This window comes from Muscardinus avellanarius (genome assembly GCF_963383645.1).
Source record: "Muscardinus avellanarius genome assembly, chromosome: 7".
In the NCBI taxonomy this organism is placed as follows: Eukaryota; Metazoa; Chordata; class Mammalia; order Rodentia; family Gliridae; genus Muscardinus; species Muscardinus avellanarius.
This window is the reverse complement of record NC_137793.1, coordinates 113,915,415-113,942,380: the sequence shown is the minus strand read 5'-3', so window position 1 is coordinate 113,942,380 and position 26,966 is coordinate 113,915,415. Positions and strand designations below refer to the sequence as shown.

At 42.9% G+C, this 26,966-nt stretch overlaps 1 protein-coding gene across 1 annotated transcript in view; it reads left to right on the top strand.

Annotated features, from left to right (window-relative positions):
- Positions 1 to 4,854: 4,854 nt before the first annotated feature.
- FMO2 (flavin containing dimethylaniline monoxygenase 2) overlaps positions 4,855 to 26,966 on the top strand; it is a gene marked incomplete at both ends in the record, with an annotated part of 31,243 nt that continues 9,131 nt past the window's right edge. The window contains 6 exon segments of the mRNA XM_080698786.1: positions 4,855 to 4,986; positions 16,359 to 16,547; positions 18,655 to 18,817; positions 20,529 to 20,671; positions 25,340 to 25,539; positions 26,955 to 26,966. The exon segment at positions 26,955 to 26,966 is cut by the window's right edge and continues 344 nt beyond it. Coding sequence (XP_080554912.1) covers positions 4,855 to 4,986; positions 16,359 to 16,547; positions 18,655 to 18,817; positions 20,529 to 20,671; positions 25,340 to 25,539; positions 26,955 to 26,966 — 839 coding nt within the window.

The window sequence follows — 26,966 nt, the reverse complement described above, 5'->3', positions numbered from 1 at the left end:
ACATTTGAAGTGCTAGGTAAACCTTTCATGCTCTTGGAATTGTTTTTAAAAACACGTATAAATATATTTCATGCTTTAAAAGAGCAAGGATACATATTTGTATACCTGGGGATGCTCATAAAAGAATAGTAAGAGATAAGATAATGATAAAAAGGAATAAAATATTTTATTAATACAAAAGTAGATCTAAAAGAAGAAAATAGAACAGGGTCAGTAAACAGAATATAAATGGTAAAATATAGGTGTAGAGATTAAATATTTCAACTAATGACAAAAGTTATTAGACTACATTTTAAAAAGAAATAGCTGTGGAATTCTTTGCAAGTGGATAAATTTGAAGAAAAGGCAGAAAGTTACGTGAAAATGAAGTGGAGGAATGCTAGGATGTGGTAGGCGATGAGGATGAGCATACCATCCTAAAGCCTTTTAAATTTGTGTTGTTGTTAATTACAATTAATCCTAGAGGCAAATACTGCTGTTCCCTGAATGAGTACTAGGAAGAACTAGCCCAGCTGCTCCATACACGCTCATTTAGTTAATTGTCTTGATTAATATCCTACAGCACACACCTGCTCCCTCTGACTTTGATGCAGCAAGTGGACTTAAGATGACCTAGCATTATGGTTCGGATCTGGAGTGTCCCCCAAAACCTTGTGTGTTGGAATCGCGGTCCCTCCCCAATGCAGCAAGGCTCAGAGGCGGGGCTTTAGGCCATGATGGGATTGTGAGGACTCTGACCTCATCTGTGTGCCCATCCATCTGATGTATTGATGGATCAATCCATTGATAAATAAATGGACTATTGGGAGGTGGGACCTATTAGAAAGAAGTAGGTCACTGGGGATGGGTCCTTGAAAGGTTTATCTCGTCCTCAGCTCCTCCTCTTGTCCTCGTATTCCTCCTCTTCTTTTTTATTTCTTTCTCCCTCTGTCTCTCTTCCTCTCCTCACTTCTGTGGTCTGGGCAGCTGTCCTCCACCATGCCCCCCAACTGGTGAATGGATGAGTTAAATGCAGTGTCCATACAGTAGAATGCTATTCGACAAGAAAAAAGAATTAAGTACTGGTGCTACAGTATGGGTGAACCTTGAAAATATTATACTAAGGGAAAGAAGTAACACACACACACACACACACACAGAAAAGTGTTGTACAATTAAAATTGTATGGAACATTCAGAATGGGCAAATATACACAGATGGAAAGTAAATTAGTAGTTGCCTAGGGCTTGGGAAGGGGTCTGTTGGAGAAAAGTAGAAAGTGACTGCAAATAGACACAGGAGTTCTTTGGGCAGGGTATAAAAATGTTCTAAAATCGATTATGGTGATGATTGCACAGCTCTGTAAGTACACTAAAGCCTTTGAGTTATGGACTTTAAATGGGTGAATTATATAGTATATTAATGATATCTCAGCAATTTTTCTTTAGTCTGGTCCATGCCACATATCCCTTTCTCAGTGCTGTCACAGATGTACTGCTTCTGTGTTAAATCTCCCACCACGTCTGTGAGGTGTTTAAAAAGGAAGTAAAGGTGCTTGCTTGGTTCATTTACTTGATTCAGAAGCTCTAGAGAGACAATTTCAAAAGAAAACTGTCCCAGAAAATATAGGGCACGCAGAAAAGGATGGGTGTGCATGCATCACACGGGAAATACACATGAGGTCATCTAAAACCTCCAGTCATGGCCAGGGATAATAGACCGGTTTGGCCTGTCATTTATTCAAGGTCTAAAGATCCTTCTTTAGAGGGGTGCCTTCTCCTTCCTTAGCTAACGTGCACCACTGGGAACATGAGTGTGTGCTTAGTGTGGCATTAACGTCTCCACGAAAGCTGTCTCTGGCAGACAGCCAGGTCTTCTCTCGTGTCATCTCCTAAGGTTCAGCAGTTAGATTTTCTAGCAGCTGGGTGTGGTGGCAACTCCAGTAACCCCAGTACTTGGCAGGCAGAGATAGGAGGATCTCAGGTTTAAGGCCAGTTGCAGCAACTTAGGGAGACCCTGAGCAACTTAGTGAGACCCTGTTTCAAAGTAAAATAGAGCTGTGGGCATATCTCCGAGGCAAAATGCCTCTGGATACCACAAAAAAAACACAGCTGTTTGCTAGCATATCCAGGGGTTCCTTCTTTTCTGTGTACAATTATCAGGTACAATTATTATCAACAGGGCTTCTAGGATGTCATAACTAACTAGAGAAGGGATAGTGAAGACGTAGTTGAGGACAGCTCACAGGCTGTTCACAAGATTGTGGCCCCACGGTCGAGGGAGTGACTTAATTTCCCTTCTGTGTCTTGGTCACTGACCGGCCCTGCGTGGTCTCTGTCACACATGTCAGAGTCGCTCTACTCACTGGGCAGAGAGTGCCTTTTATCAGGATCAGATCCAGCTTGGAAAATTGCAGGGAAATTATGTTCTCTGACCACCTTAACACTACAAAACCCTTCCCTCCCATTGCTCCCTTCCCCGTTTTATTTGTTTTCATAGCTCTCATCACTATCAACTGCTTTTTATTACATTACCACCACCACCACCACCACCACCACCACCACCGATTGTCCTGTTCCCCCCATGAGAAAGCAAGGTGCTCGTGGGAGAGGGTTTCGCTCTTTCCTCAATGCTGCATCTGTAGCATTTATGCCTGGGATATATCCAATCATGGGAAGTATCCGATATTTAATGAATTTATATGAAATATCTAAGGGTCCTCAGAGCCACTGGCCCTGTTGGATTGGAAAACAGAATCATTTGACTTCACCATGTTGACTATATCCTGGGTAAACCAGGGTTTTATAACGTCTTGATTTAGTCTTCTAATAAGCATTAATGGTAATAACTAAGATCATAAGCAAGAGAAAAGCTATCCAGTTCTAAGCCTATTGAACCAAAAAGAAGGGAGTGGGTAGGATCTTAGAAATCCCAGTAGGGCCGGGCGTGGTGGCGCACGCTTGTAATCCCTGCGCTTGGGAGGCAGAGACAGGAGGATCGCACAGGTTTGAAGCCAGCCACGCGCGCTGGCTTAGGAGACCCTCTTACAAATAAAAAAATATATAGAATAGGTCTGGGAGTGTAGCCTGGAGGTAGAAGGGCTTCTGGGAACCCCAGTACCACCAAAAAAAAAAAAAATCCCAGTAGGTTCATACAAACCAGCACACTGACAAGGGGGAAATCTAGAGAAGGGGTCTAGGCAGGGAGAGCAACCTAGGGACCTAAGAGCCATCGAGTCTAAAAGAACCAGGCGAGGTAAGAATGCGAGTCCACAGATCAGAGACACGGGCCGGCTGCTCAGCCAGGCACAGGGGTGTGCCAGACACCAGGCCGACACCCCAAAACCAGCATTCCTAAGATGGAGACGTCGTCAACTAAACAGAATACACAGAGCTGATCAAAGCGCCCACATACATCCGGGTATTGGTGATACATGGAAAGTGAAAACTCAAGTTGGAGATTATAAGTAGATTATACGTAGAGCGTGACTTCATTTGCTTGTGTGAGGTGTATCTATATAAATAGGCAGAGGGTCACACCAAAGTGTTAACAGGAGGTGCAGTTATCTCTGGGTAGCTGGATTAGAGATGGCTATAACTTTGTGTGTAAAGGAAGGGGAGTTGTGAGGATTGAACCTAGGAGCAATCTGCCTCCGAGCTACACCCCCAGCCCCATTTTATTTTATTTTATTTTATTTTATTATTTTTGTGGGTCTGTGATAGAACCCAGTGGCATTTGACTTCCAAGCTATACCCCCTGCCCTATTTTTTATTATTTTGAAATAGGGTCTCACTAAGTTGTGGAGGGTCTCACTAAGTAGCTGAGGCTGTCTGCTAACCACGATCCTCTGGTCTCAGCCTCCCGAATGCTGGGATCACAAGCGTGCGCCACCACGCCCAGCTTATTTTTTTTATTTGGAAATGGGTATCGCTGAGTTGCAGAGGCTGGCTGAGAACCTGCAGTCCTCCCATCTGAGCCTCCCAATACTGGGATAACAGGCATGTTCCAGCATGCCTGGCTTCTAACATCTTCTTATGTATTCATCTTTATCAGTTTGTTAATACACATTTATTACATTCATTAGAAAAAGAAAGTTTAAACCAGGCATGTTGGCATATGCCTGTAATCCCAGTACTTGGGAGGCTAAGGCAGGAAGATCACAGGTTCCGGGACAGCCTGAGCAAGTAGTGACACTCTTATCAACTTAGTGACATGCTGTTTCGAAATAAAAAATACAATACGGCTGGGGGAAAGGGGTAGAATACCTGTGGTTCAATCCCCAGTACCAGACACACACATACACACACACAGAGTTTAGCCCATCCATATGCTATGTGCTAAGCATCTGTGCTGTCACCGTAAAGACATTCGACATTATTGTTGACTTGAGCCTCTTGCTTAATTTTAGTGCTCCTAACAAAGTCCTTGGAATTCCAGCTGGCAGGATGCTGGAGGAGGAGCCAGACGCCCCTCCCATTTCTCACAGCTGCTGCCAACTCTTAACAACTCTTCCAATTTCTCTCCCTGCACACAGCCCACGCAGAAACTGTCAGCTCAGGGGACGGCGCTAAGACCCAAAGACAGGTGAGCAGGTGAGCGGGAGAGCTGGGGACAAGCTCAGAACTGCCGAGAGCAGCCCAGAGCAGAGGCTCAGTCGCTATTTGGGCCACTTTGTAAACCGAGCCTCTACAAGGTCTCAGTTTTGCAGGTCCAAAGGACACCTCACGTCTCTCAAGGGGAAGAGGAGACTAGGATCTGACTACTGGTCATTGAGTTAGCATTGATCAGGGTTTGAAGTCAGTTGCCCGGCCATACAGGATCTTGCCCTTGTCCGAGTTAAACGATAATGACTGGTCATCTCTTTGACAGGAGACAATGGTGCAGAAGGTGGTGGTGATCGGGGCGGGGGTCAGCGGCCTCATCTCCCTCAAGTGCTGCCTGGACGAGGGGCTGGAGCCCACGTGCTTTGAGAGGACAGAAGACATCGGAGGGCTGTGGCGGTTCAAAGTAAGTGAGGTGGTCTTGCTTCTTGACTAGCTTCTGCTGCTATTTCGGGGTGAATCGTAGCTACTCACGGGTCTTGCTGAGGGATTGCTTAAGCCACTTTGATCTAATTTACTTTTATTTATTCACTGGAGTCATAGGTTGGCATCTGTCCCCAGGTCTATACTCTGCCAACCCAGACACGTAAAGATCTGTTCTTTTAGCCGAGCGTGGTGGCACAGGCCTGTACTCCCAGTACTTGGGAGGCTGAGACAGGAGGATTGTAGGTTGGAGGCCAGCCTCAGCCACTTAGCTAGACCCTGTTTCAAAATAAAATAGGGCTATGGCAATGTAGCTCAGAGGTAGAATGCACCTGGAATCATCCCCAGGACAACCATAAAAAAGTCTTTTGTATCTAGCAATTGTCTTATAGTCAACATTTTTGTCAGTCTCTAATATATTAATAAGGGAATAAACTAATGTTAGAAAACAGTTGGCAAAATAGAAATAACAAAGACTATCTTCTACTTTACTTTCTATTTCAATCATCAAGCCAAATGCTTCTGCAGGCAATGTGCCCAGTCACTTCTGACTTTTTCTCTGGCAAGTAAACCATCCTGTTTTCTGAGCTTTGCTGATTATACCCTAGTATAACTGCAAGGAAACTCTTCATTAAATATTTTCTATTAATCGAATTCATTCCATCCATCAAGCCCAAATATTGATAACGCAAGCTGTCCTTCACAATCTGTATTCACATTGGGAAGATTTGTGATCCCAGGATTTGGGAGGCTGGGACAGCACGATCACAGCCTCAAGACCAGCCTCGGCAACCCACTGAGACTCTCGGCAGCTTAGCGAGACTTTGTTTCAAAATAAAAAATAAAATAGGGCTGGGGATACAGCTTGGAGGTAGAACGCCCCTGATTTCAATCCCTAGTACCACAAAAAAATGAATAAATAAATCAGAAAGACACACAAACACGTGTAAAGATTTATAATTATCGGCCTTTGGACTAGGTACTAGCTTGCCACCTCCTTAGTGTGGGAACTTGAGCAAGTTATTTACATGCCCGTGTCTCCAATTCCTTAGTTACACTGGGGATAAAAGTGTAATTACCTTACAGTGCTGTTATGAAGATTAAGGCAGCTGGCCATGGTGGCGCACGCTTGTAATCCCCGCGCTTGGGAGGCGGAGACAGGAGGATCGCGCAGGTTTGAAGCCAGGCGTGCTGGGGTAAGAGACCCTGTTTCAAAAATATAAAATAGGTCTGGGATTGTAGCCCGGAGGTAGACGGGCTTCCCGGTGGTACCCTAGTACCACCAAAAAAAAAAAAAAATTAAGGCAGATAATTAATTTATTATATTTACTTAATTTCTGTGTGGTACTGGGGGTTGAACCCAGGGACATTCTACTGCTGAGCTACACCCGTAGCCTTATTTTATTTTTTTAATCTTGAAAAAGGATGTGAACCTCCTGTCTCCGTCTTCCAGGTACTGGGATTACAGGTGTGTGCCACTGTGCCCAATAAGGCAGATAATGTATTTGGAGAACTTCGAACGGTTTCTGCCTCATAAGAGATCTCAGTCGCCACTAACTGGCAGTGATGGCTCTGTTTAGAGATGGACAGAGCGGGAAGTTAATGAGCTAGCCACGGTCACACAGCCAGAGGGACCGGCCCTCACGCCCACGCCGTCTAATTTGTAACTGTGCCTAACTTGCATCTGCTCAAAAAGGCTAAACGAAAGTTTAAGCTCATAACCCAGGAAGGGCAGCCCTAGGATTGGGTATCAGCATATCTAACTGAGGCGTTAAAATACATGAGAACCTTCCAGACTGGAGCCAAGGATTTGAATCCATGAAGAGCGGATTCCAATATTAGCAGAGGCCATCTGAGAGTTCTTCCCACAGAGGATGGGCTAGGGGGTGGCACAGTCACCAGCACACCCGCTTTGCCAGATCAACCCGAACCTTGTGCCAAATGGGATTTATTTAGCATTAGGTCTCTCAAATGTGTATGACCATGAGACCCTCCTACAGGGTTTCTTTAAGACCCGATCACCAAACCCACAGAGTCAAAGTCTCCCACTAACAACTGGCCCTGCGAGGGTGACGCAGAGGGGCGGTCATCCTGCCCTAGCCCAAGACTCGCCACTTTCTACTTTATCTTCACAGATAGATTCCAACTAGGATTTTGTCACCAGGGAATTTTTTTTTAACCTAAGAAAAAAATTTTGGGAAATTATAACCAATTTCCATTTAACAGTAAAATTTTCACTGTTGTTTTATTACACGACTGGGGATTTAGTGTCTAAGAGCCAATGTCCCAGACTCGGTGGTCACAGATTTGTGAGCAGAAGAGGCGGTCTGTCGACAATATGAGGATGAACTTGAGGATGGGGATTTCTGCCTCCAAGTACGTCTGCTCTCCCATTCCCAGTGTCTGAAATTTCAGAATTAAAAGGTCTCGTTTCGTGGATCTGAACAGTTAAATTAATCTGAAGTAATTAAGCATAATTACATATTAAAAGATTTGATATACAACTGGGTGGAACCTGGAACAATATCACATTCCAAACCTGTCTTAAGATTATATACAGTAGAGCGGGGCATGGTGGCGTACACTTGTAATTCCATACTTGGGAAGCTGAGACACAGGGATCATAAGTCCACAGCCAGCTTCAGCAACTTAGGGAGCCCTCTGCAACTTGATGAGACCTTGTTTCCAAATAAAAAATAAAATAGGGCTGGGGGTGTAACTCGAAGGTAGAATGTCCCTGGGTTCAATCCTCAGCACACAAATACAGACACACACTCACACACATGCACACGCACATGTAAATTATACACAATAGAGAAATATGAACAATTTTCTTCACTTGGAGACAATCTCCCTGAAAAGTAAAGCATACAGTAAGCAAAATACACAGGCTTCCCCTGAGGTTGTGTGATGATCTTGGCTACCAGGAGACTGGGCTGCCAATAAGAGGAAGACCAGAAAGAGCAGAGAGCCCCAAGTACATCCGCAGGAGACTTTCCTCTTCACGGGTCTACCATCCGGGGTCACTTTTAAATGAGCTGTTTATTAATTTCTCTACTTGCACACAATCCTTCTGAGATCACTTAACTTGCTTAGTGGTGACAAGTTAAAAAAATTTTTTTTTTAATCCTGGTCCCATGCCCAGCCTAGAAGAGACTGAATTCTTCCAAAAAGTTTCTCCAGCACCCCCTAGTGTCGCATCTGGAGCACAGGCAGGTGGGTGATTGGTCTTTTTAGCACTTCTACCCGCAGAGAAGCACACATGTTTTCTTTAGCAATCCCCACAGGAAGCAGGTCTTAAGATTATCTTTATTGATACATAAATAGGAAACCGATATTTGAGATAAATAACTATCCCAGAAGAATAACTAATGGAAAAAAGAACAAGAATAAAGGTCTGAGCCCAGTGTGCTGGTGCACGCCTATAATCCCAGTACTTGGGAGGCTGAGACAGGGACATCACAGGTTTAAGTTCAACCTCTGCAATTTACCGAGACTCTCGGCAACCTAGAGAGACCCTCTTTCAAAACAAAATGTAAAAAGCACTGGGGGTGTAGCTCAGAGGTAGAATGCCCCTGGGTTCAATTCCCAGTGCTACACACACACACACACACACACACACACACACACACACACACACACAGTGAAGGTCTGTACAATTCCTGAGCCCTCGATCTTCATAATGAGAAGTACTGAGAAGAAAACCTGGCTCCCCTCAGCCACGAGCCTCCTCCACCTCCTTGTCAGCTCCTCTCACCTCAGATTCACAGGGAAACAACAAACGTGTGTTGATTGTCTATTTTGCTCCTTTTCTACAAAGGTCTCCTCCTTCCCAGATACATGTGCTCGGCCGTTATAATTAATCTTCATATGACAGTCCCTAGATGCTAGATGGCTCTCCAGCTTGTCTTTTTTTCTCTAGTTAATCTGAAATAGACTTTGTCTTTTAAAATATGCCTCCCCCAAGATCTAGTGGTCCAGATGAGTTTATTTCCTCCAGATATATTTTTCCAGGATCAAAAAGGTGCAGGGCCCTGCCCTAGGCCCTGGAGAACGGATCAGGCACAACCGCCCTCAGCAGACGTGCTGTCAATTGGTCTGCAGCCGCCGGCCGTGGCTTGCGCTGTGCTTGGCCTGGACACCACACGTCCGCCGAAAGACGGAAGGCACCATCGGCTTTCCCAGCATGCACCAACTAAACACTAACATTGGAAAGTTATTCTCATACGCGTCGTCTCATGTTATGCTCACAATAACCTCTTACCGCGTGTATTATTCATCCCAATTTTAAGATGAGACCATCCAGGCTTAATGGCTGGCCCCTAGTGGAGGAGTATGAATGGCCGTCTTGGAATCAGCCACAACAGGAGAAGAAACACTCAAGTTCGCACCCTGCGCCCTCTCACAGGACCCTGAGGAGCCGGGCTCAGCTGGAGACCAGTTTTCCTATTTGAGCAATCGAGGGTCCACGTCACTATTACCCTAGCCTCGTGAAACTGGTGTTTTTAAAAAAACAATCTGCCCAGCATTCAGGAGCCTGAGACTGGAGGATCGCAGTGTGGACAGCCCTTAGCGAGGCCCTTTACAACTCAATGAGACCCGTTTCAAAAAATCAAAAGACGAAAAAGTAGGACCAGGGGTGTAGCTAGGAGGTAGAATGTCCCCAGGTTCCATCCCCAGTACCATAAATAAATAAATAAATAAATAAATAAATAAATAAATAAACAAGCAAGCAAACTAAAAAATAGGACTGGGGTGTAACTCAGAGGTAGAATGCCCCTTGGTTCCATCCCCAGTACCGCAAAAACAAAAAAATATTAAAATTAAAAATAAAATAAAGCCAGGCGTGGTGGCGCACGCCTGTAATCTCCGCGCTTGGGAGGCAGAGACAGGAGGATCGCGCAGGTTCGTAGTCAGCCTCACTGGCTTTAAGAGACCCTGTTTCCAAATAAATAAAAAATATAAAATAGGTCTGGGAGTGTAGCCCGGAGGTAGAAGGGCTTCCAGGAACACCAGTACCACCAAAAAAATAAAATAAAATAAAATAAAATAAAATAAAGCCAGGCATAGTGGCACATGCTTGTAATCCCTGCACTTGGGAGGCAGAGACAGGAGGATCACACAGGTTCAAAGCCAGCTGTGCTGGCTTAAGAGACCCTGTTTCCAAATAAAATATAAAATAGGTCTGGTAGTATAGCCCGGAGGTAGAAGGGTTCCATAAATTAAATTCTGCTCTGCCCTGTTTTAGGTATCCGTAAGTTTGACCATCTGTATCTGTCCCCATCCAAGTTATTGAAATGTTGAGCGTAAAAAGATAGCACTGTGAAGCCGCTACCTGGGGTCTTGCTCCGTGGAATGGCCTGCGGTGCTACCTCCACACTGAGCAGAGCACATCTGTTTGGGGCACATCTGTTTTTCCTGTTCCTTGGGGCTTCTTTCTGTTTTAGTTGGGCTTGTGCTGCTTAACAGCACATTCTGTTCACTTGGAGCATAACATCCTACGGGGCCAGCCTAGAGGAAGAGCCATTTCCTCTCCAGAAGAGACGACAAACTGCCTCCCCGTTTCCCTTGCAGAAGTTCCTTAGATAAACTCATCACAGCAGAATTCAATATGGTCAGTTTTGGCCCTCTGATGCCGCCCACTTAACAGAACCGAATTTAACGTGTTAGGTACGGGTAACTCTCTAGGCAACCAAGGTAACAGCATGGTTCTTAGGTCTCTTCTTCACCAACTGCCCAAGATATGCTTTCATTCGTTTTTACTAATATTGTAAAGAAGTAATGTTAGCAAGCATAAAATCGAACAAGGCTTATAGTATACTGTCATAAAAACTGTTTTTATGCCTAAAACAGCACAAAGTTTGTAGTACGCTATCAGCAAAGCTGTTTTCTAACTCTCATCATGCTAACGAGTGCCCGTTTTTCATATAATTAAGCCCTTCTTGCAATGATATTCACTAAGCATTCTTTCATCCATTCAATAAACATATTGTCTGAATGCATACTATTCCAGACACACACTAAGAGCTAAAATACAGACATGCACAGTCCTTGCCTCCAAGGACTGGTATTTCTAGGAAGAATGCAAAAGCAATCCTCCATCAGTGAAATTTTATAAGGGCCGATAGACTAAGTGTGGATCACAGAGCCTCCCTCGTGAGAATCAGGCAGACTTCCACGAGGGTGCGGTGCTTCTGTCTGTCTTGGCAGTGATTAGGGATCAGGAGTGCGACTACGGAGAGTATCTCAGGCCAGGTAGACAGCGTGTACCAAGGAGCAGAAGCTCAAGAACCCTGATGAACTTAAGAGAACAGAAAAGTCACAATTCGTGGCTGGAATGAAGGATACACAGAGTCAAAAAAAAAAAGAAAAGAAAAATAAAATTAATCCAGTTAAATCCAGCCCGTGATCAAAAGATAAATTAGAAATCTGTGCGGCCTAAACTAAGTTTTGAATATAGTTTTCTGACATCCTAAAAATACTAACTTTAGAAAATTCTCAGCAGGACGTGGTGGCACATACTTGTAATCCCCACACTTGTAATCCCCGCGCTTGGGAGGCGGAGACAGGAGGATCGCGCAGGTTCGAAGCCAGCCGTGCTGGCTTAAGAGACCTGTTTCCAAATGAAATTTAAAATAGGTCTGGGAGTGTAGCCCAGAGTTAGAAGGGTTTCCAGGAACCCCAGTACCACCAAAAAAAAGAAGAAAATTCTCTAATATATGATTATTTGTATTAAAAACAACTATAGCAAATTCTACCCATAAGGAAATTCAGACCATCTGTATTTGCTCGTAACTATCATTTTTTAGGCAGTCCTTGTATTTTAAATAGATCCATGGATTGATTTGTCTGCTTTGGACACTGCATTTTCCTGCATTGGTCTTGGTTGACAACAAGGTCTCTCTTGAGGTCTTCTGTTTCATACACCTAAGGTCCTAACACATTTAATTTCAATGTAACATGAAGCTCCTTGAAGACAGAAACTGTATTTGTGCTGTTTGCATCTTATCCCTAAAGCCAAGCTCAGGGCCTGGGTAGGGTAAGCAGTCGATATGTACCTGTTTAATGAGCCAATATTAATTATCTTTAACCCTAGGAAAACTACATCAATTTTATCTAGATTTATCCAAATACATAGATATCTACTTCAGCCAAGTAAATATAGTAGGAATAACTTGTTAAGACAAAGCTTTCTATTTTTATTTTCTCTTGTTTGTGTGTGTGTGTGTGTGTGTGTGTGTGTGTGTGTGTTTGTTTTTTCTGGTGCCTGGTATAAAACCCAGAGATTCATATGTGCTATCCAAGTGCCTTTTCCATTGGGCTACACTCCCTGCCCAACAAAGCTTTTTTTTTAAAAAAATGGTTTCTACCAAATAACCCAACAACAAATATTATCATTTGATCTTCAGAAAAAGAATCATGATGCTCATCATTGTTTGCTGATAAAATTATATAAGTAAAAGCCCCAACGAGAATTCTGCCCTGGCCCTTAGGTTACCACAGGGCCTCAGACATCACACCCAGTTCTCCTCCTCCTCACTCAAACTCCCCCTAAAATTGACTCGACAGAAAAACCCAACCACACTGTACCGTCAGCTGACTGAGTTAACAACAACAACAACAACAAAAAACTAACTACAATGCCAGGTGTGGTGGCCATGATTGTAATCCCAGTACTTGGGAGGCTGAGGCAGGAGGATCCAGGTTCATGGCCAGCCTCAGCTGTAGTGAGGCCCTCTACAACTTAGTGAGAGCCTGTTTCAAAAATAAAGATAAAAATAGGGATGAGGGCGTAGCTCAGAGGTAGAATGGCCCTGGGTTCAATCCCCAGGGTTTGATTACTAACATGTTGGCTATAGTATAACAGTCTCAGTTAACTGCTTCTCTCCTTTGATACTTTAATAACTTAACTCTAGTGGCCTATGATAATAGCCATAAATCAAAACATGCACTGATTGCGTATTTTGAACCAAGTACTGTGATAAGCACTGTGCCTAATCTCAGTAAAGAATCATAACTATTGTTTGATGTTGAAGTTATTAATGAGTCCCACTTAACTGGAAATAAAAACAAAGGAAGTGGCTCTTTGTCCACAGTCACAAAACCCGCTGAAGGTGGTAGAATTGAGGTTTGCACCCAGTGGGTTTCACTCCACCGCGCTCATTGTTGATTTTGTACTGCCCACAAACTTATCGGGTCTTGAGGAAAAATAGGTTTGGTTGTTTTTGCTTAATGAAATATTTCCCATTGTGAAAACTTGGTTGGAAAAGAAACTCAAGCATTGGATCTTGCCAAGGACACTGTGTTCAATCAGTCAGAGAAAAGTTTACACTATTCCTTATTCATCCAACGTCTCAGTCATTTTATCCCTGTGTACTAAATAGAAGGCCATCTGCATTCTATTACAAAGCCCCTTAGGATCCTAATATTCACCTAATGTTAGCAATAATACCATAGTATACTCTAGCCACCTAGAAGACTGGCATACTCAATCTGACCATCTTTTCCCAACCCACCTGATAGTGTGACCAAGTTATCTTCTACGTTTGGGTTCTGGTCTAGCAAACTAAAGATGCTGTTCATGGAAAAAGTTCTATCATGAGCATGAGTAAATAATTTATAATGAATGGGATGAGAAAATGAGAGAGAAGGAAGGAGGAAATAATACGCTTGCAAACAACCCTATATTTAGCAAGGGTTCTACCTACTATTCTCAGATACCATGGTCTGAAACAAACATCACTTAGCTTTGACACCCACATTGGTGCCGATAAGCCCTGAAATGGAACACGGTGGGTCCCATCCATACAGAGAGCTTGTCACTTAAGAGAGGCAGGATCCCATAACTACTCTTTTTAACTCTGAGATCACATGTAACTTCATGTACAGAAAACGTCAGAAAAGCCACGTGTGTAAATAGCAGGTGTGCCAATGCCAGTTGCTGGGTATCTGTAGGAGCCGCGATCCTGGGTGGCTTTGATACGGCAGTGAAGGGTGAGCTGTAACGGCCAGCTGTGCCCTTTCCTCAATAATAATGGCGGCTACTCTTGAGCACCAAGCGCTCCCCTCTCCCGAGGAGGGGCTGGGCTCGGGCTGGTCCAGACTCACGCCATCTGAAAGGGATGGATTTGAACTCATGCCCAACTCTCAAGACCAAGCTCCTTCTGTAATCAGACTGCATCTTTCAGTGTTACCAAAAATCTAAGGAGTCTTAATTACACAAAAATAAAGATTTTAATATTTATAATTTTATGAAATACAAATGCTATGCACGATGAGAATAATGAATAATTTAAAATAATGAATAGTAATTATCTATAATGATGAGAAAGAAATATGCAGTGTGGATTTATTATGGTGTCTGGATTAGAGATATTTTCTCTTTATTACCACTCTATAAGACATTATGGTGCTAAGTAAGAGTGTCACTTGCTTAAATAATGAATTCCTACAATCTTTCCATAACTTTACACAACCTTAATGCTGAGTCAAACAGAATCCACTCTCTATCTGGACCACACCTCAGGCTCTGCCTGTGCGGAAGCACCTACTGAGGAAGTCTCACGTAGCATTATTTAAATTGTCCAATAAAAGCCTCTGTGGTCCTATTCTGATTTCACAGACTCTTAATGGCGATACTTTGCTCTTTTCATGATTTTAACATTAATAACATTATGTTGAGCACTTCTTGTAGAAAAATAATATACACTCAGCCGTAGCCTGGCCGCGTGGGGTTTTACTAACGCACACTTGGTGACACTGAAAATCAAGTCTGAGCTTGGATTGGCATTGTCACCTCTGTGATCTGGACACGGCGCACAGGAAACTGAGAGGAAGGAAGATGCTGTCTCCCTACAGATCAGGAGAGGTCCAGAGTCACTGTCCACCTGGGTGGGGGGCACTCCAGGGCACCCGGTGTGGCTCAGAGAGGGCAAAGGGAGGAGGCCTGGACCCCTAGACCACAGCCCAGGGACCCTCCTCCAGCCATGCCTGCCTTCAGAGCAGGGGCTCCAGGACGTTTTACTCTCAAGGCGTAACAGTGCCAGCCCACTTTTCCCACCTGAGGAAAGTTAATCGGCATTTGGCATAAAATGGAGGCAGATGCCAATGTAGAAGTGAGACTCCCTGCTGCCAGGACTATTTCTTTTGCTTTAACTTCTCTAGTGCATTCTCCCCCAGGGCTCCAGGGTTTGTTGGTTCCTGAAGAGGCAGAGGGTGTGGAACGCTTCTCTGGGGAAATTTAGGAAGTTGAGCAGGCGTGGTGGCACACCCTTGTAATACTAGTACTTGGTTTTGTGGCCACCCTCTGCTACTTAGTGAGGCCCTCTGCAACTTAGTGAAACTCTGTTTCAAAATAAAGAATAAAAATAAGGCTGGGGTGTAGACATAGAATGTCCCAATTCCTAGTACCACAACTGGTTCACAGGTAGAGATCTGGGATACTCAATATCCTGCAATCTGTCAAAGGAACTGCCTGCAGGGTGGAGATTCCTCAGAAAATTGGGAATGATCCATCATCCGACCCAGCTATATACCACTCCTGGAGATCTTTCCAAAGGAATTAAAATCAGAGCATTACACACATGCATATCCATGTTGATAGCAGCACAATTCACCAGAGCTAAGTCATGGAACAACCCAGGTGTCCATCAACAGAGGAATGGATGACAACCTGAGGGGATATATAACTCTATTCAGCAATAAAGAACAATTATACCATTTGTAGGCAAAACGGATGGACCTGGAGAACATTATGTTGAGATTAACCCGTCACAGAAAGTGAAGGGCCATATGTTTTCTCTCAAATGCAGAAGCCAGGGAGTAATCGGGATACAAGGATGAATTCAGAGATGGAGGACAACCCCAGCAGAGCGGTGGAGGGGTCTGGGGAGGTGAGGGAGGAGAATGAAGGAAGGAAATGCTTCTACTGATGGCATGTACACATGTGAAAGTATCCATGTCAACCTCAATATCATGTATGGGAAAGAGGAAAGAGTGGAGAGGGAGCCGGGGGAAAGCTCGCCAAATGCCGTGAGGGTGTATGTCCCTATCACCCTGAAATACATGATGATGTGAGAGGACAATGCATCAGCAAAAGTACGTATAAAATAATCACCCCCACCCCCATCCCCACCAATGCCAGTTGCACCCACGGAGCACTCCATCAGGCAGCAAACGGGTCCCATCGTACAAAATGATGGGCAAGCACACTGTACCCCATCATCTAGAGGCACCAGTCATGCTACAGCCAGGAAAGGGAGTCACATAAATTCAGGAGTCTGATGTCAGAAAAGGAGGAAACCAGGAAATTTCTTTAACACATGACCACCCCTAATGATTTGACTTGATCCTCAGGAAAATGTGGAAGAGGGGCGAGCGAGCATCTACCAGTCTGTCATCACCAACACCAGCAAAGAAATGTCCTGTTTCAGTGACTTCCCAATGCCTGGAGACTTCCCGAACTTCCTGCACAATTCAAAACTTCTGGAGTATTTCCGAATTTTTGCCCAAAAGTTTGATCTTCTAAAATATATTCAGTTCCAGGTAAAGTATTTTGGGGAAATGGGTTTCTCTACATTCGTTCAGTTCACATATAATTTAAAAAGTTACTGTATTTATGAAAGAAGCTATGAATAAACTATGCTGTTCCAGTTCTTGTTGAAGGGTAAGAGTATGTTAACTTACCATTACTCCTGATATTATAGAGTGTAAACATTGACAAATAAAATTAAAAGGCTGAATGATTATAATATTGGCGATAAATTGCATTTAAATTGATATCCATTACCATTGGATACTGTAAGCTTCATTTTCCTTGAAAGGATTTATGGAAAAGCTCAAACTGCTGGGTTTTTTTTAACACAGAAATAGGATTTCTTGGGTATGTATTAAATGTTATTCATCTCAGAAGCCTGTGGGAACTATTTTTGCTAATTTTATTTCCCTAAATATAATCACTAGCTATATAAAGATGGTCCCATCATTTGAAATAGACTTGGAATTACCTTTTTCTGTGATTCCTTGAAAACAAAAAAAACAGCATTCTTATTAAACATGATATATTGTCGTTAATAATGTACACTCTGAGAACTGGTAACTACACAGAAAATAAGTTTTAAAGTACATTTCTGAATCAGTAACTGTTAGCGAGGCATATTTTAGCACATTTCATTTTCTTAGTAATTCTAGTTTATATGTACTGTGTATATTTATTCATTTATAAGAGTTATTATAATGGAAGTATATACTTGTGAATATGTTACAATGCCCAGTTTTGCCTAACATAGTTTTCTTTCAATTACCACCACATTCCTCCTGTGAATGACAGATTCTCTATTCCAGGAGCTTTGGAGGCTGGCTACAAACCTGCAATCCTCACTTCTCAGCCTCTCAAGTACTGGGATTACAAGCGTGTGCCACCACACCTGGCTCCTTTCCTTTTATTGATCTCTATTTTAGGCAGCCTTCTCACTGCTATAACCCAAAAAACCTGATCACCACAATTTAGAGGAAGGACAATTTGCTCACAGTTCTGGAGATTTCAGCAGTTCAGTCCATGTTAGGCCAGGTGAAATCTATGGAGCTCAGGACATGGGGTAGGGGAGAGAGAGAGAGAGAGAGAGAGAGAGAGAGAGAGAGAGAGAGGGAGAGAGAGAGAGAGAGAGAGAGAGGAGGGAGCACACATTATGGAGGCTGGAAGCAAGAGAGACCTCTTGTGAAGGGGTTTCAAGGACACAAGCCAGTCCTCTAAGACCACAATCCCAGTGACCCACTTCATGTAGTTTGGGAAGCAAAGAAAAAGAGAGGAAGCGAGTCCCCCATGTCCCCTTTAAGGTCACAGTCCCTGACCTAACTTCCTCCCACTAGGCCCCACCCCTTAAATCTTCCAACACTTTCTGATCATGCCCAGTTGAGAATCAAGCTTTTAACATACAGGTTTTCAGGGCACACTAATACAAAGCCTAGTACAAATGTAGGAGACACAAATAGGTGTGAACAAGAGCTGGAGAATCATTCCTCCATAAGAGTGACAAACTTTGCTTCCATTTATTTTTTAAATATAGCAAACATTAAACAATTATGAACATTTTAAGAAACTAATAGGCTTCCAGAAATCAATGAGTAAATTATTTTACTCATATGAGATCATGAAATGAAGAGCTAACATACTGTAAACACTGAAAAATAATGGGAGTTAACAACCACCATGGATGGAGGGCCAACAATGAGCAGGCACTCTGCAAAGTGCTGCAGGCGAAGTATCCTCTCCGATACAGAGTCTGCACAGAGGCAGTTGCACAAAGGATTCTGGATGAATGCCCACTGTGTGGCCATGCAAATGGCTGGTGTCCAAGGTGCAGACCTTGCCTTCTCTCTCTCCTCACTCAAGTCCTTATTTGGTCCTTGGCTCCCTGGACATTGGTCCCCACTACTGAGTCAGGCCCTCACACAAAGCAACACTAAGGACATGCCAAAGAAGAATATGAAGGCACACCTCGCAAGTTCTGCCTTCATGGACCACAATGGACTAGAAAGAGAACTGAATGATGTCATACATCACCCTCTACCCAACCCTACCGCCAGGGCACCAGACAGGCCCATGTTATGCCAGAGTATTTCTCCAATTATGCTTTCTCTGTATTTGTTCAAGACGACTGTCCTTAGTGTGAAAAGACGCCCAGACTTCTCATCCTCTGGCCAATGGGAGGTGGTTACCCAGAGCAACGGCAAGGAGCAGAGCGCCATCTTTGACGCAGTGATGGTTTGCAGTGGTCACCACATCCTGCCACACATCCCACTGCAGTCATTTCCAGGTGAGGTGTGCAGGGTCCTAGTCTTGCTGGAGCAGGTTTCTGGGAACTTTATCTGCATCTGATTGGCAGGCAGGATTCTCTACCATGACTAGGGTCACAGAAAAACTAGGAAAGAGCTGGAAAGATAAACAACTTCAAGCTCCATCTTTGCATTAACCTCTTTGAGTCTTTGTTGCACAGAGAACTCAGCTAACTTTCTCCAAGGTCACTAAGTCTTTCCAGAATTTCACAGATTGGTTCTAAACTGGAGAGGCCTGTTTAGCCCTGTGGCTAACTTGGCCATTCTATCTGCCACACACAGGTACATCTTTTACATCCTTGGAGCTTTCACATAGAGCCATGACAGTAGGCAACAGGTACCATAGAGAGTTCCTAGAAATAAGTGCTGCTGCAAAGTAATGATGGAGAGACACACAGGAATGGAACCTGGAGCCCCACGGCCACCTGGCCCCATGCTCCCCAGGCCCTTCCTTCAGAGAGCACACTTGCCGCCTGGACCCTCCAGAGGACATCAGATGTAGTTGTTCACAGTCCAGGCCCTGTGTAAGAGCACTGCCCACCAAGGATTCCAGTGTTGTGAGTCAGAGCCAGGGCAGTTCAAACACGTTCAGGAGATTTTAACATGCCATCAGAATTGAACCCACTGGTCTAAAGCATCAGTTCCTGAAAAGAATGACCTGGAAGATGTTAACAAACACAAAATACTGAAGCCCACCCCAATATTTATGATTCAGGAGGCCTTGACCAGGTTCTCTTGACCAGGTGATGGTCAAGAGAACCCATATTAAGAACCAATGGTTTAAAGGTTCTCTCAACTCCAGCATCAAAGGTCATGTTCTGGGAAATGTACAAGTGGTAACCAGGAAGAGACACACAGAAGCTTACCTGCCAACACCAACAGGCTACTGACCAACTCTGTATGCAAAAATCATAGTGATAAATGCCATTCTAGTCATTTATCTAGTCACACAACTGCAATAATATGACTTCATAATGTGTTCAAGAAACATTGCAAATAATATCTGCTATGCGATATTCAAGTATCATCAGACAGGATAATAGGTAGTCAAAGCTGGTGTCTGACCCTGCTCTGCTAATCAAAGCCCTTTGTCTCTGATAAATATGTATGCTCCAGCCTCCACATGTATCTTCTCTACAGTCCTATACTGCATGCACAGTACCTAACATTTCTTATGTGCATCTTACCATGGCTTTGACCACTGACCTTGTAACTCCCATAAAGGGGAAGGAAGTGAAACAAATGGTTGGTCCCAAAAAGCAAAGGCTGATGATGCAGTGTCGTTAAAATTGCCTTAGATTGATGACTTGGATTGAGAATATCCCCCAGCAATCCCAGAAACAGAGCAACATTGTAAGTAGAGCTTGGGTTGCTAAGTAGGGGTCCCTGGGCATGTAGCCTTGGGGTTATATAAGGTCCTCTCCTTCCCTCTTCTCTCTCTGGAGAGAAGGCTTCCAGCCTCCCTAGTATGAGAGCAGGGACTGGTGCTCTCTCTTATCCTCTGTCTCCTGCCCCCAAACCCTAAGCTTCAGACCCTGGCTTCCCATGGACCGACCCCAGAATCTGTGAGCAGCTGAACCTTCCTTCCTCTAAGTTGTGTGGTCATGTCTTTTGGATTGTAGCAGTAAGAATGTAGGCTGAGACAATTGCTTATTCCAAAGTTTACGGTCTTCTCTCTTCTTCCCCATGAAGGTATCGACAAGTTCAAAGGCCAGTACTTCCATAGCCGCCAGTACAAGCACCCACGTGGATTTGAGGGGAAACGCATCCTGGTGATTGGAATAGGAAACTCCGCCTCGGATATAGCCGTTGAGCTGAGTAAGAAGGCCGCCCAGGTGAGATCTCTCTGCTTACCATAGCACCCCAGCTGTATAATCAAGGCTCATTAATTGGGTGGCTGATCACCCAGTGTGGTATCTAAGAAAATATAGAAGAAGGCAGAATCCCAGCTCTATCACTAACCAGCCCCATGTCCCACAGGAAGCCATTTTGCTTCTCTGGGCTGTGATTCCCTCATTTTTAAAATGGGAAGTTTCAACTAGGTGACTTTCAGTACAAGAGGCCTCATTTCTACTATTGTGTCTTAATGAGAAGCCATTCTATTCCTATTTTAAGGAGTACCTTTTAGAAACTTAGTACAAATGTGAAATGTATTTGAAATACTGATACTCCTCAGTTACACAAATATAATAAAAAAGAAATTATATGGATAGTAAGACTCCCCAAAAAGGTCATAGGTATTTTTGAAGCCTTTTAAATGTTATCATTTTTTGTTACCTGCTTAGAAATGATACAAATAAATTACCAAGGAGCAAAATGTTACAAGATGTGGGGAATGTTGACAGAGATGGTTAAAAGTTGTTTCAGGCAGAATTCTCACTGATATGACCCCAAATACCTGATGACCACAACTCAGGAGGGAAGATTTCATTTGCTCACAGTTCTGGATATTTCAGAGATCTCAGTCCATGTTAGACCAGGTGAAGTCTGCAGCACTCAGGGCATCATGGCAGAAAGCAAAGAGCAGGACACAGACCCTGCTCTCACATCATGGGGCCAGCAGAAAAAGAGAGAGAGAGCAAGAGGAGGAGAAAATATATGTACTCCCCAAGGCCACACCTTGAGGGAGCCCTTCCTCAGCAACCTAGCCCTGCCTCCAACATGGCTGCCTTGTCTACAACATGAGTCAGAGGTACATTCTAAATGCAAACCACAGCAAGAATGAATCCCTTCTACAAAGACAGACCTAGGCAAACATGGAAGGACAGCTCAGAGTCCTCTCCCAAGCACTCCCTCTGGACAGGGCTGAAGCAAGTACCCTGTCTCTCTCAAACGAGACTCCTCAGCAGCCTGGTGTCTCTGGCTACACAGGGCTTAGCATGACTATAACTTTCCTGTCCTGAGTCCTATACTTGAAGGGCTCCCCATGGGAAAACGCCCAGCCCAGCACCCCCATGGTCTTGCGCAGCCTCAATTAACTCCCTGGGTCTGAGACTTTCCAATACAACCCAGTAAAGGAGTAGTGGTGGCTGAGATTACCACAGACTCGAGATCTAGAGCACTCTAAGTAAAGTCGTAGTGACCCAGGGAAGAACCCAGGGAAGGCACAAACTTCTGAAATATTGGGAAAGAGGAACAACAAGAGAGCAATGAATGCCCACAACCCCATAATATCAGAACCTAATAACACAGAAATTCAGAGATCTCCAGAAGATCAAATCAGGAATATAACTGTAGAAATAATACAGGACCTTCAAAAAGAATTTAGAGTCTAAAAGAAATAAAGGATGCAATCACTGAAGTAAAGACATCAATTCAAACTACAAACAATCGATTAGACCACATGGAGAATAGAATCTCACTCCTAGAAGATGATCGCTCCAATAACAAACACATAATTTATAACTTAGAAAAAAATCAGACAGCAGGAATCTGACATTGAAGAAAAATGGGTCCATTTTAAGAGAGCTAACCTAAGAATAATTGGAATAGAGGAGGGAAAAGAAGGTGAAACCAAAGGGATCAATAATATCTTCAAAGAAATAATAGCAGAAATTTTCCAAATATAGAGCAAGAGGTCAATACACAGGTCCAGGGAACTTACAGAACTCCCTTTAGACAGGATCAGAGAAAAGGTTCCCCATGCCACATAATTGTCAAAATGACCAATGTAGAAGCCAAGCAGAGAATCTTAAAGGCAGCAAAAACAAAGGGCCAAGTGACATTCAGAGGCAAACCAATTAGATTCACTCCAGACTTCCCAAACCAAGTCATGAAAGCCAGAAGGGCTTGGAGTCACATATTCCAAACTCTGAAAGAAAACAACTTTCAGCCAAAAATTTCCTACCCAGAAAAACTATCTATCAAATTAGATGGGAAAATAAGAAGCTTCCATGACAAACAGAAACTGAAGGAATTTATGTCTTCAAAACCAGCGCTAGAGAAAATACTCAAAGAGATTAACTACAAAGAAGAAATAGGTAATACACACCAGAACCAGAGAAACAAGATTTTCCATCCAGGAAGACAACTAAGGAAAGAAGAATAAACAGTATTTCAAACAGAAATACAATCTTAATTTGTTAGGAATTTAAAGTTATCTCTCAATAATCACACTGAATGTAAATGGCCTTAATTCCCCAATAAAAAGACATAAAGCGGCAAAATGGATTAAAAACAAGAATCATCCATCTGCTGCTTACAAGGAACACACTTCACAAGATAATAACAAACTCAAGGTAAAGGGCTGGAACAAGGTAATTCGTGTTAAGCAGCCATCCTAACAAATGTGAAGTAGTATTTCACTATAGTTTATTTCCTTAATGATTAGTTATACTATGATAATGTGATATTCCTGTGTTTATTGGTCATATAAAAATCTTTGGAGATTATCTATTTTAGTGTTTTACCTACTTCTAAATTGTATTGTTTGCTTTTATTGTTGCTAATTTTTAGGATTTCTATTTGGAATATTAATATACCTTCAGATATAGCATTTGGAAATATTTTATCCCATTCTATCAGTAACTTTTAATTCTGTTTACGTTGTCTTTGGATGTACAATAGTATTTTTTTTATTTTTATGAAGTTTGTTTGTTTATTCTTTTGTTGCCTGTGCCTTTGGAATCATATCCAAGAAATCACTGCCAATTTCAGTCTTGTGAAGTTTTATGACCCAGGTTTTCTTCTAAAAGTTTATAGTCTTAAGATTTACATTTAGGTCTTTTATCTATTTTGAGTTAGTATTTGTATATGGTGTTAGGTAAGGGTCCAATTTTATTCTTTTTCATGTAATTATTATTTTTCAACAATATTTAGTGAAACAATTATTATTTCCTTCACCAAATGTTCTTGGAAACCTTGTCAAAAATAACTTGACCATATATGGGAGAATTTATTTCTAGGCTTTTTATTTTACTCCACTGGTTTATAAATCTGCCTTTATAGCAGGACTACACTGTTTTGATTATCGTAGCTTTATAAGGTTTGAAATCAGAAAATGTACATCTTCTAGCTGTGTTCTTTTTCTAGATTGTTTTGGGTATATAGAGTTTACATTTCATGTTAGGGTAGATTTTTTTCTGAAATAAAATAAATAAATGTGTGATAGTTTCACATTAAACAAAAAGAAAAAAGAAAAAATATCCTCTGGTAAGAAAGAAAACAAGAAAAAATATTGAAATGTTATCTCTAAGTGATCAAAAGCTCGATATCAGACAAATGAATCTGTGTCGGGGCCCACTCGGCTGGACCGAGATGGCACCCAGGCTTGTTGCCAGCGTGGATTCAAGATGGCGCCTAGGCTTGAAGCCAAGTCATGAGACTCACAAGATGGATGTCTCCTTGAGCATGCGCAGTGTGCCATGCTATGTGCCTGCAGAATGATCAGTGACACCTACCACCAGCCTGCCTATTAGAAAGTCAGAAGTGTGCATGCCCTAGCTGTGGAAGCTTGGGGTTGGTAGGGAATAGAGGGAGGGATTATGATGCTGATATATATTGTGCTTGTTGTACGCATTGAAGAAGAAGGAAGAAGAGACATATTAAGGATCCATTAAAGAAGAATTCATATTTCAGCTGAAGAGGTGTTTGTGTCGTTCTCTAAGCCCCTGCGGGTCGGAGTCTTAGGGGACGATAAATCTGTTATGTAAGATTATCATTGTTAATTTTGGATAAATTGCTATAATATTAAAAATAAAGCTATATAATAAAAATAAAAATAAATTAAATTAAATAAAAAAATAAGGCTGAGGGTATGGCTTGCAGGTAGAATGTTCCTAGGTTTGATTCCTTGTATCAAAAAAAGAAAACCAAACAAATTCTTTCCTATATGGAAGGAAGGTGATTTCCCTTGTTATTCCCCCTCCAGGGATATACAGATAAACTCATGCCTGCGGAATCAACAGGCTATAGTCAGTCATACATTTTAAAGGGCTAAAATTGCTCACCACACTATAAAAGAAATGTGGAGTGGGTAGTCAAGAGGAAGAAGGGGAAGGAGCTTTCTCTGAAGGAGTGTAAAACTACGACTGTAAATGTGCTAAAGACTTGTGAATCTGACCACAGGGATCAGCCCAAAGGATTCTCTCGCATCAATCAGGACTGAGTGTCAGTCTTCCTCCCTCTAGATAAAAGCCACTGGGCCCTCCTCTTATGATAAAGTCCCCCAAAGCATCCTCAAAACAACCTCAGCCAGGCGTGGTGGCACACGCTTGTAATCCCTGCGCTTGGGAGGCGGAGACAGGAGGATCACGCAGGTTCGAAGCCAGCCTCCCTGTTTCCAAATAAAAATATAAAATAGATCTGGGAGTGTAGCCCGGAGGTAGAAGGGCTTCCAGGAACCCCAGTACCACTAAAATAATAATAATAATAATAATAATAATAATAATAATAATAATAATAATAATAAATTAAAAAATAAAAAAACAGAACCTCAGTAAACTCTGGGGCCAAGCCCATTATAGTTAATGCCCTGGTTTAAACAGCACTCCTCTGCTTTTCAGGTATTTATCAGCACCAGAAAAGGCTCCTGGGTCATGAGCCGGATCTCGGAAGATGGCTATCCTTGGGACATGGTGTTCCACACAAGGTTTAGCTCCATGGTCCGCAACGTCCTGCCACGGGCCCTTCTCAGATGGATGATGGAACGACAGATGAACCGGTGGTTCAGTCATGAAAATTATGGTCTTGACCCTCAAAACAAGTAAAAGTCATTTTGCTTTTTTATGGTACATCCATTGTTAAGCAAGGTTGCCTGAAAATGCTTCTCTCTACAAAGATCCCAATAGCTGAGCTGGTAGCCTCCTTGATAACCTGCATGTCACAGAGATCCTGAGGCTTGAATTCCATATGTGTTCCATGCATCTTAGAAACAATACTTAAGAAGATGATGTCAAATGCCACAAGCTGCTCCAAAATTAGGATTGATAGGAAGAACTTTCTAAGAGCTAGAGTGGTTGGGCATTGGAGAAAGCACCTCAAGAGAGACTCTGACTTCTTCAGAGGGATGTGGCGGGAAATGCATCTGATGAGCCATGATTTGCTCACTCCGTACCCCGCAGGGATCTTCCCATGGCAGCTTTTTAAAAGATTATTACTGGTGCACTGTAATCATACATCATGACGGAGCTCAGAATGAGAGGCGTACACACACACGGTGCTGGGGGGGGGGGCTCCCTCCCTCCCCGTGCTGACCAGGACTCCCAGCAACCCAACGAGCCCCTGTTTCAAATTTTTTAAAATAAATAGGGCTGGGGACATAGTGTAGAGATAGATGTCCCTGGGTTCAAATCCAAGGAAGGAAGGAAGGAGAAGGGATTGAGGGAAGAAGGAAGGAATAACTCCAAATCCACCCAAAAAAATCCTCTAGAAACACAGGCAGACTTTGCCCCATCATTCTTGTTAACACAAATAGAGACTCCGTGGATATTTGGGATCAATATGTCTCCAAAATTACTTTTATGCATTAACTTTTACATTGGCATAGTAGATTTCATTACTAATTTAAAAATTTTCCCTTCCTTACTTGTGATCAGATAGTATTAATAATGAAATGGAAATTAAGTAAAACTAAGTAACATAAAGGCTGGCGTGGTGGCGCACACCTGTAATCCCATCCTGGTACTTGGGAGGCTGAGACAGGAGGATCACAAGTTCAAGAACAGCCTCAGCAACTTAGTGAGACCCTCGGCAACTTAGCCAGATCCTGTTTCCAAATTAAAATAAATGTTAAAAGGCCAGAGGTATAGCTTGAAGGTAGAATGCCCCTGAGTTTGATTCCAAGTTACAATAATTTAAAAAAATGAAAGCCGGGTAAAACAAAAATGATGAGCCACAGGGCTGGCGACTCATCTAACCCTTGGCCATGTTTTCTTCTTTGAAATGTCTTCTATTCTTGTCATCACCGCCACAACTTCCTTTATTTATGGAGAGGAGAGATTGTGGCGAGAGTAAAAAGTCAGATCATCAGGACTGAGGCAGGCCAAGTCGTCAAGGTAGCGTTTTACAAACATTGGAGAGACCCCTTTATTTTTAGAGTCACCTCTAAAATGGTGAGGAGGGTTCTAGATTCCTCAGTAGAAGGTTCGTCTGAGCAGCTGCTTCTTCTGTGTGCCTCAGATACCTGATGAA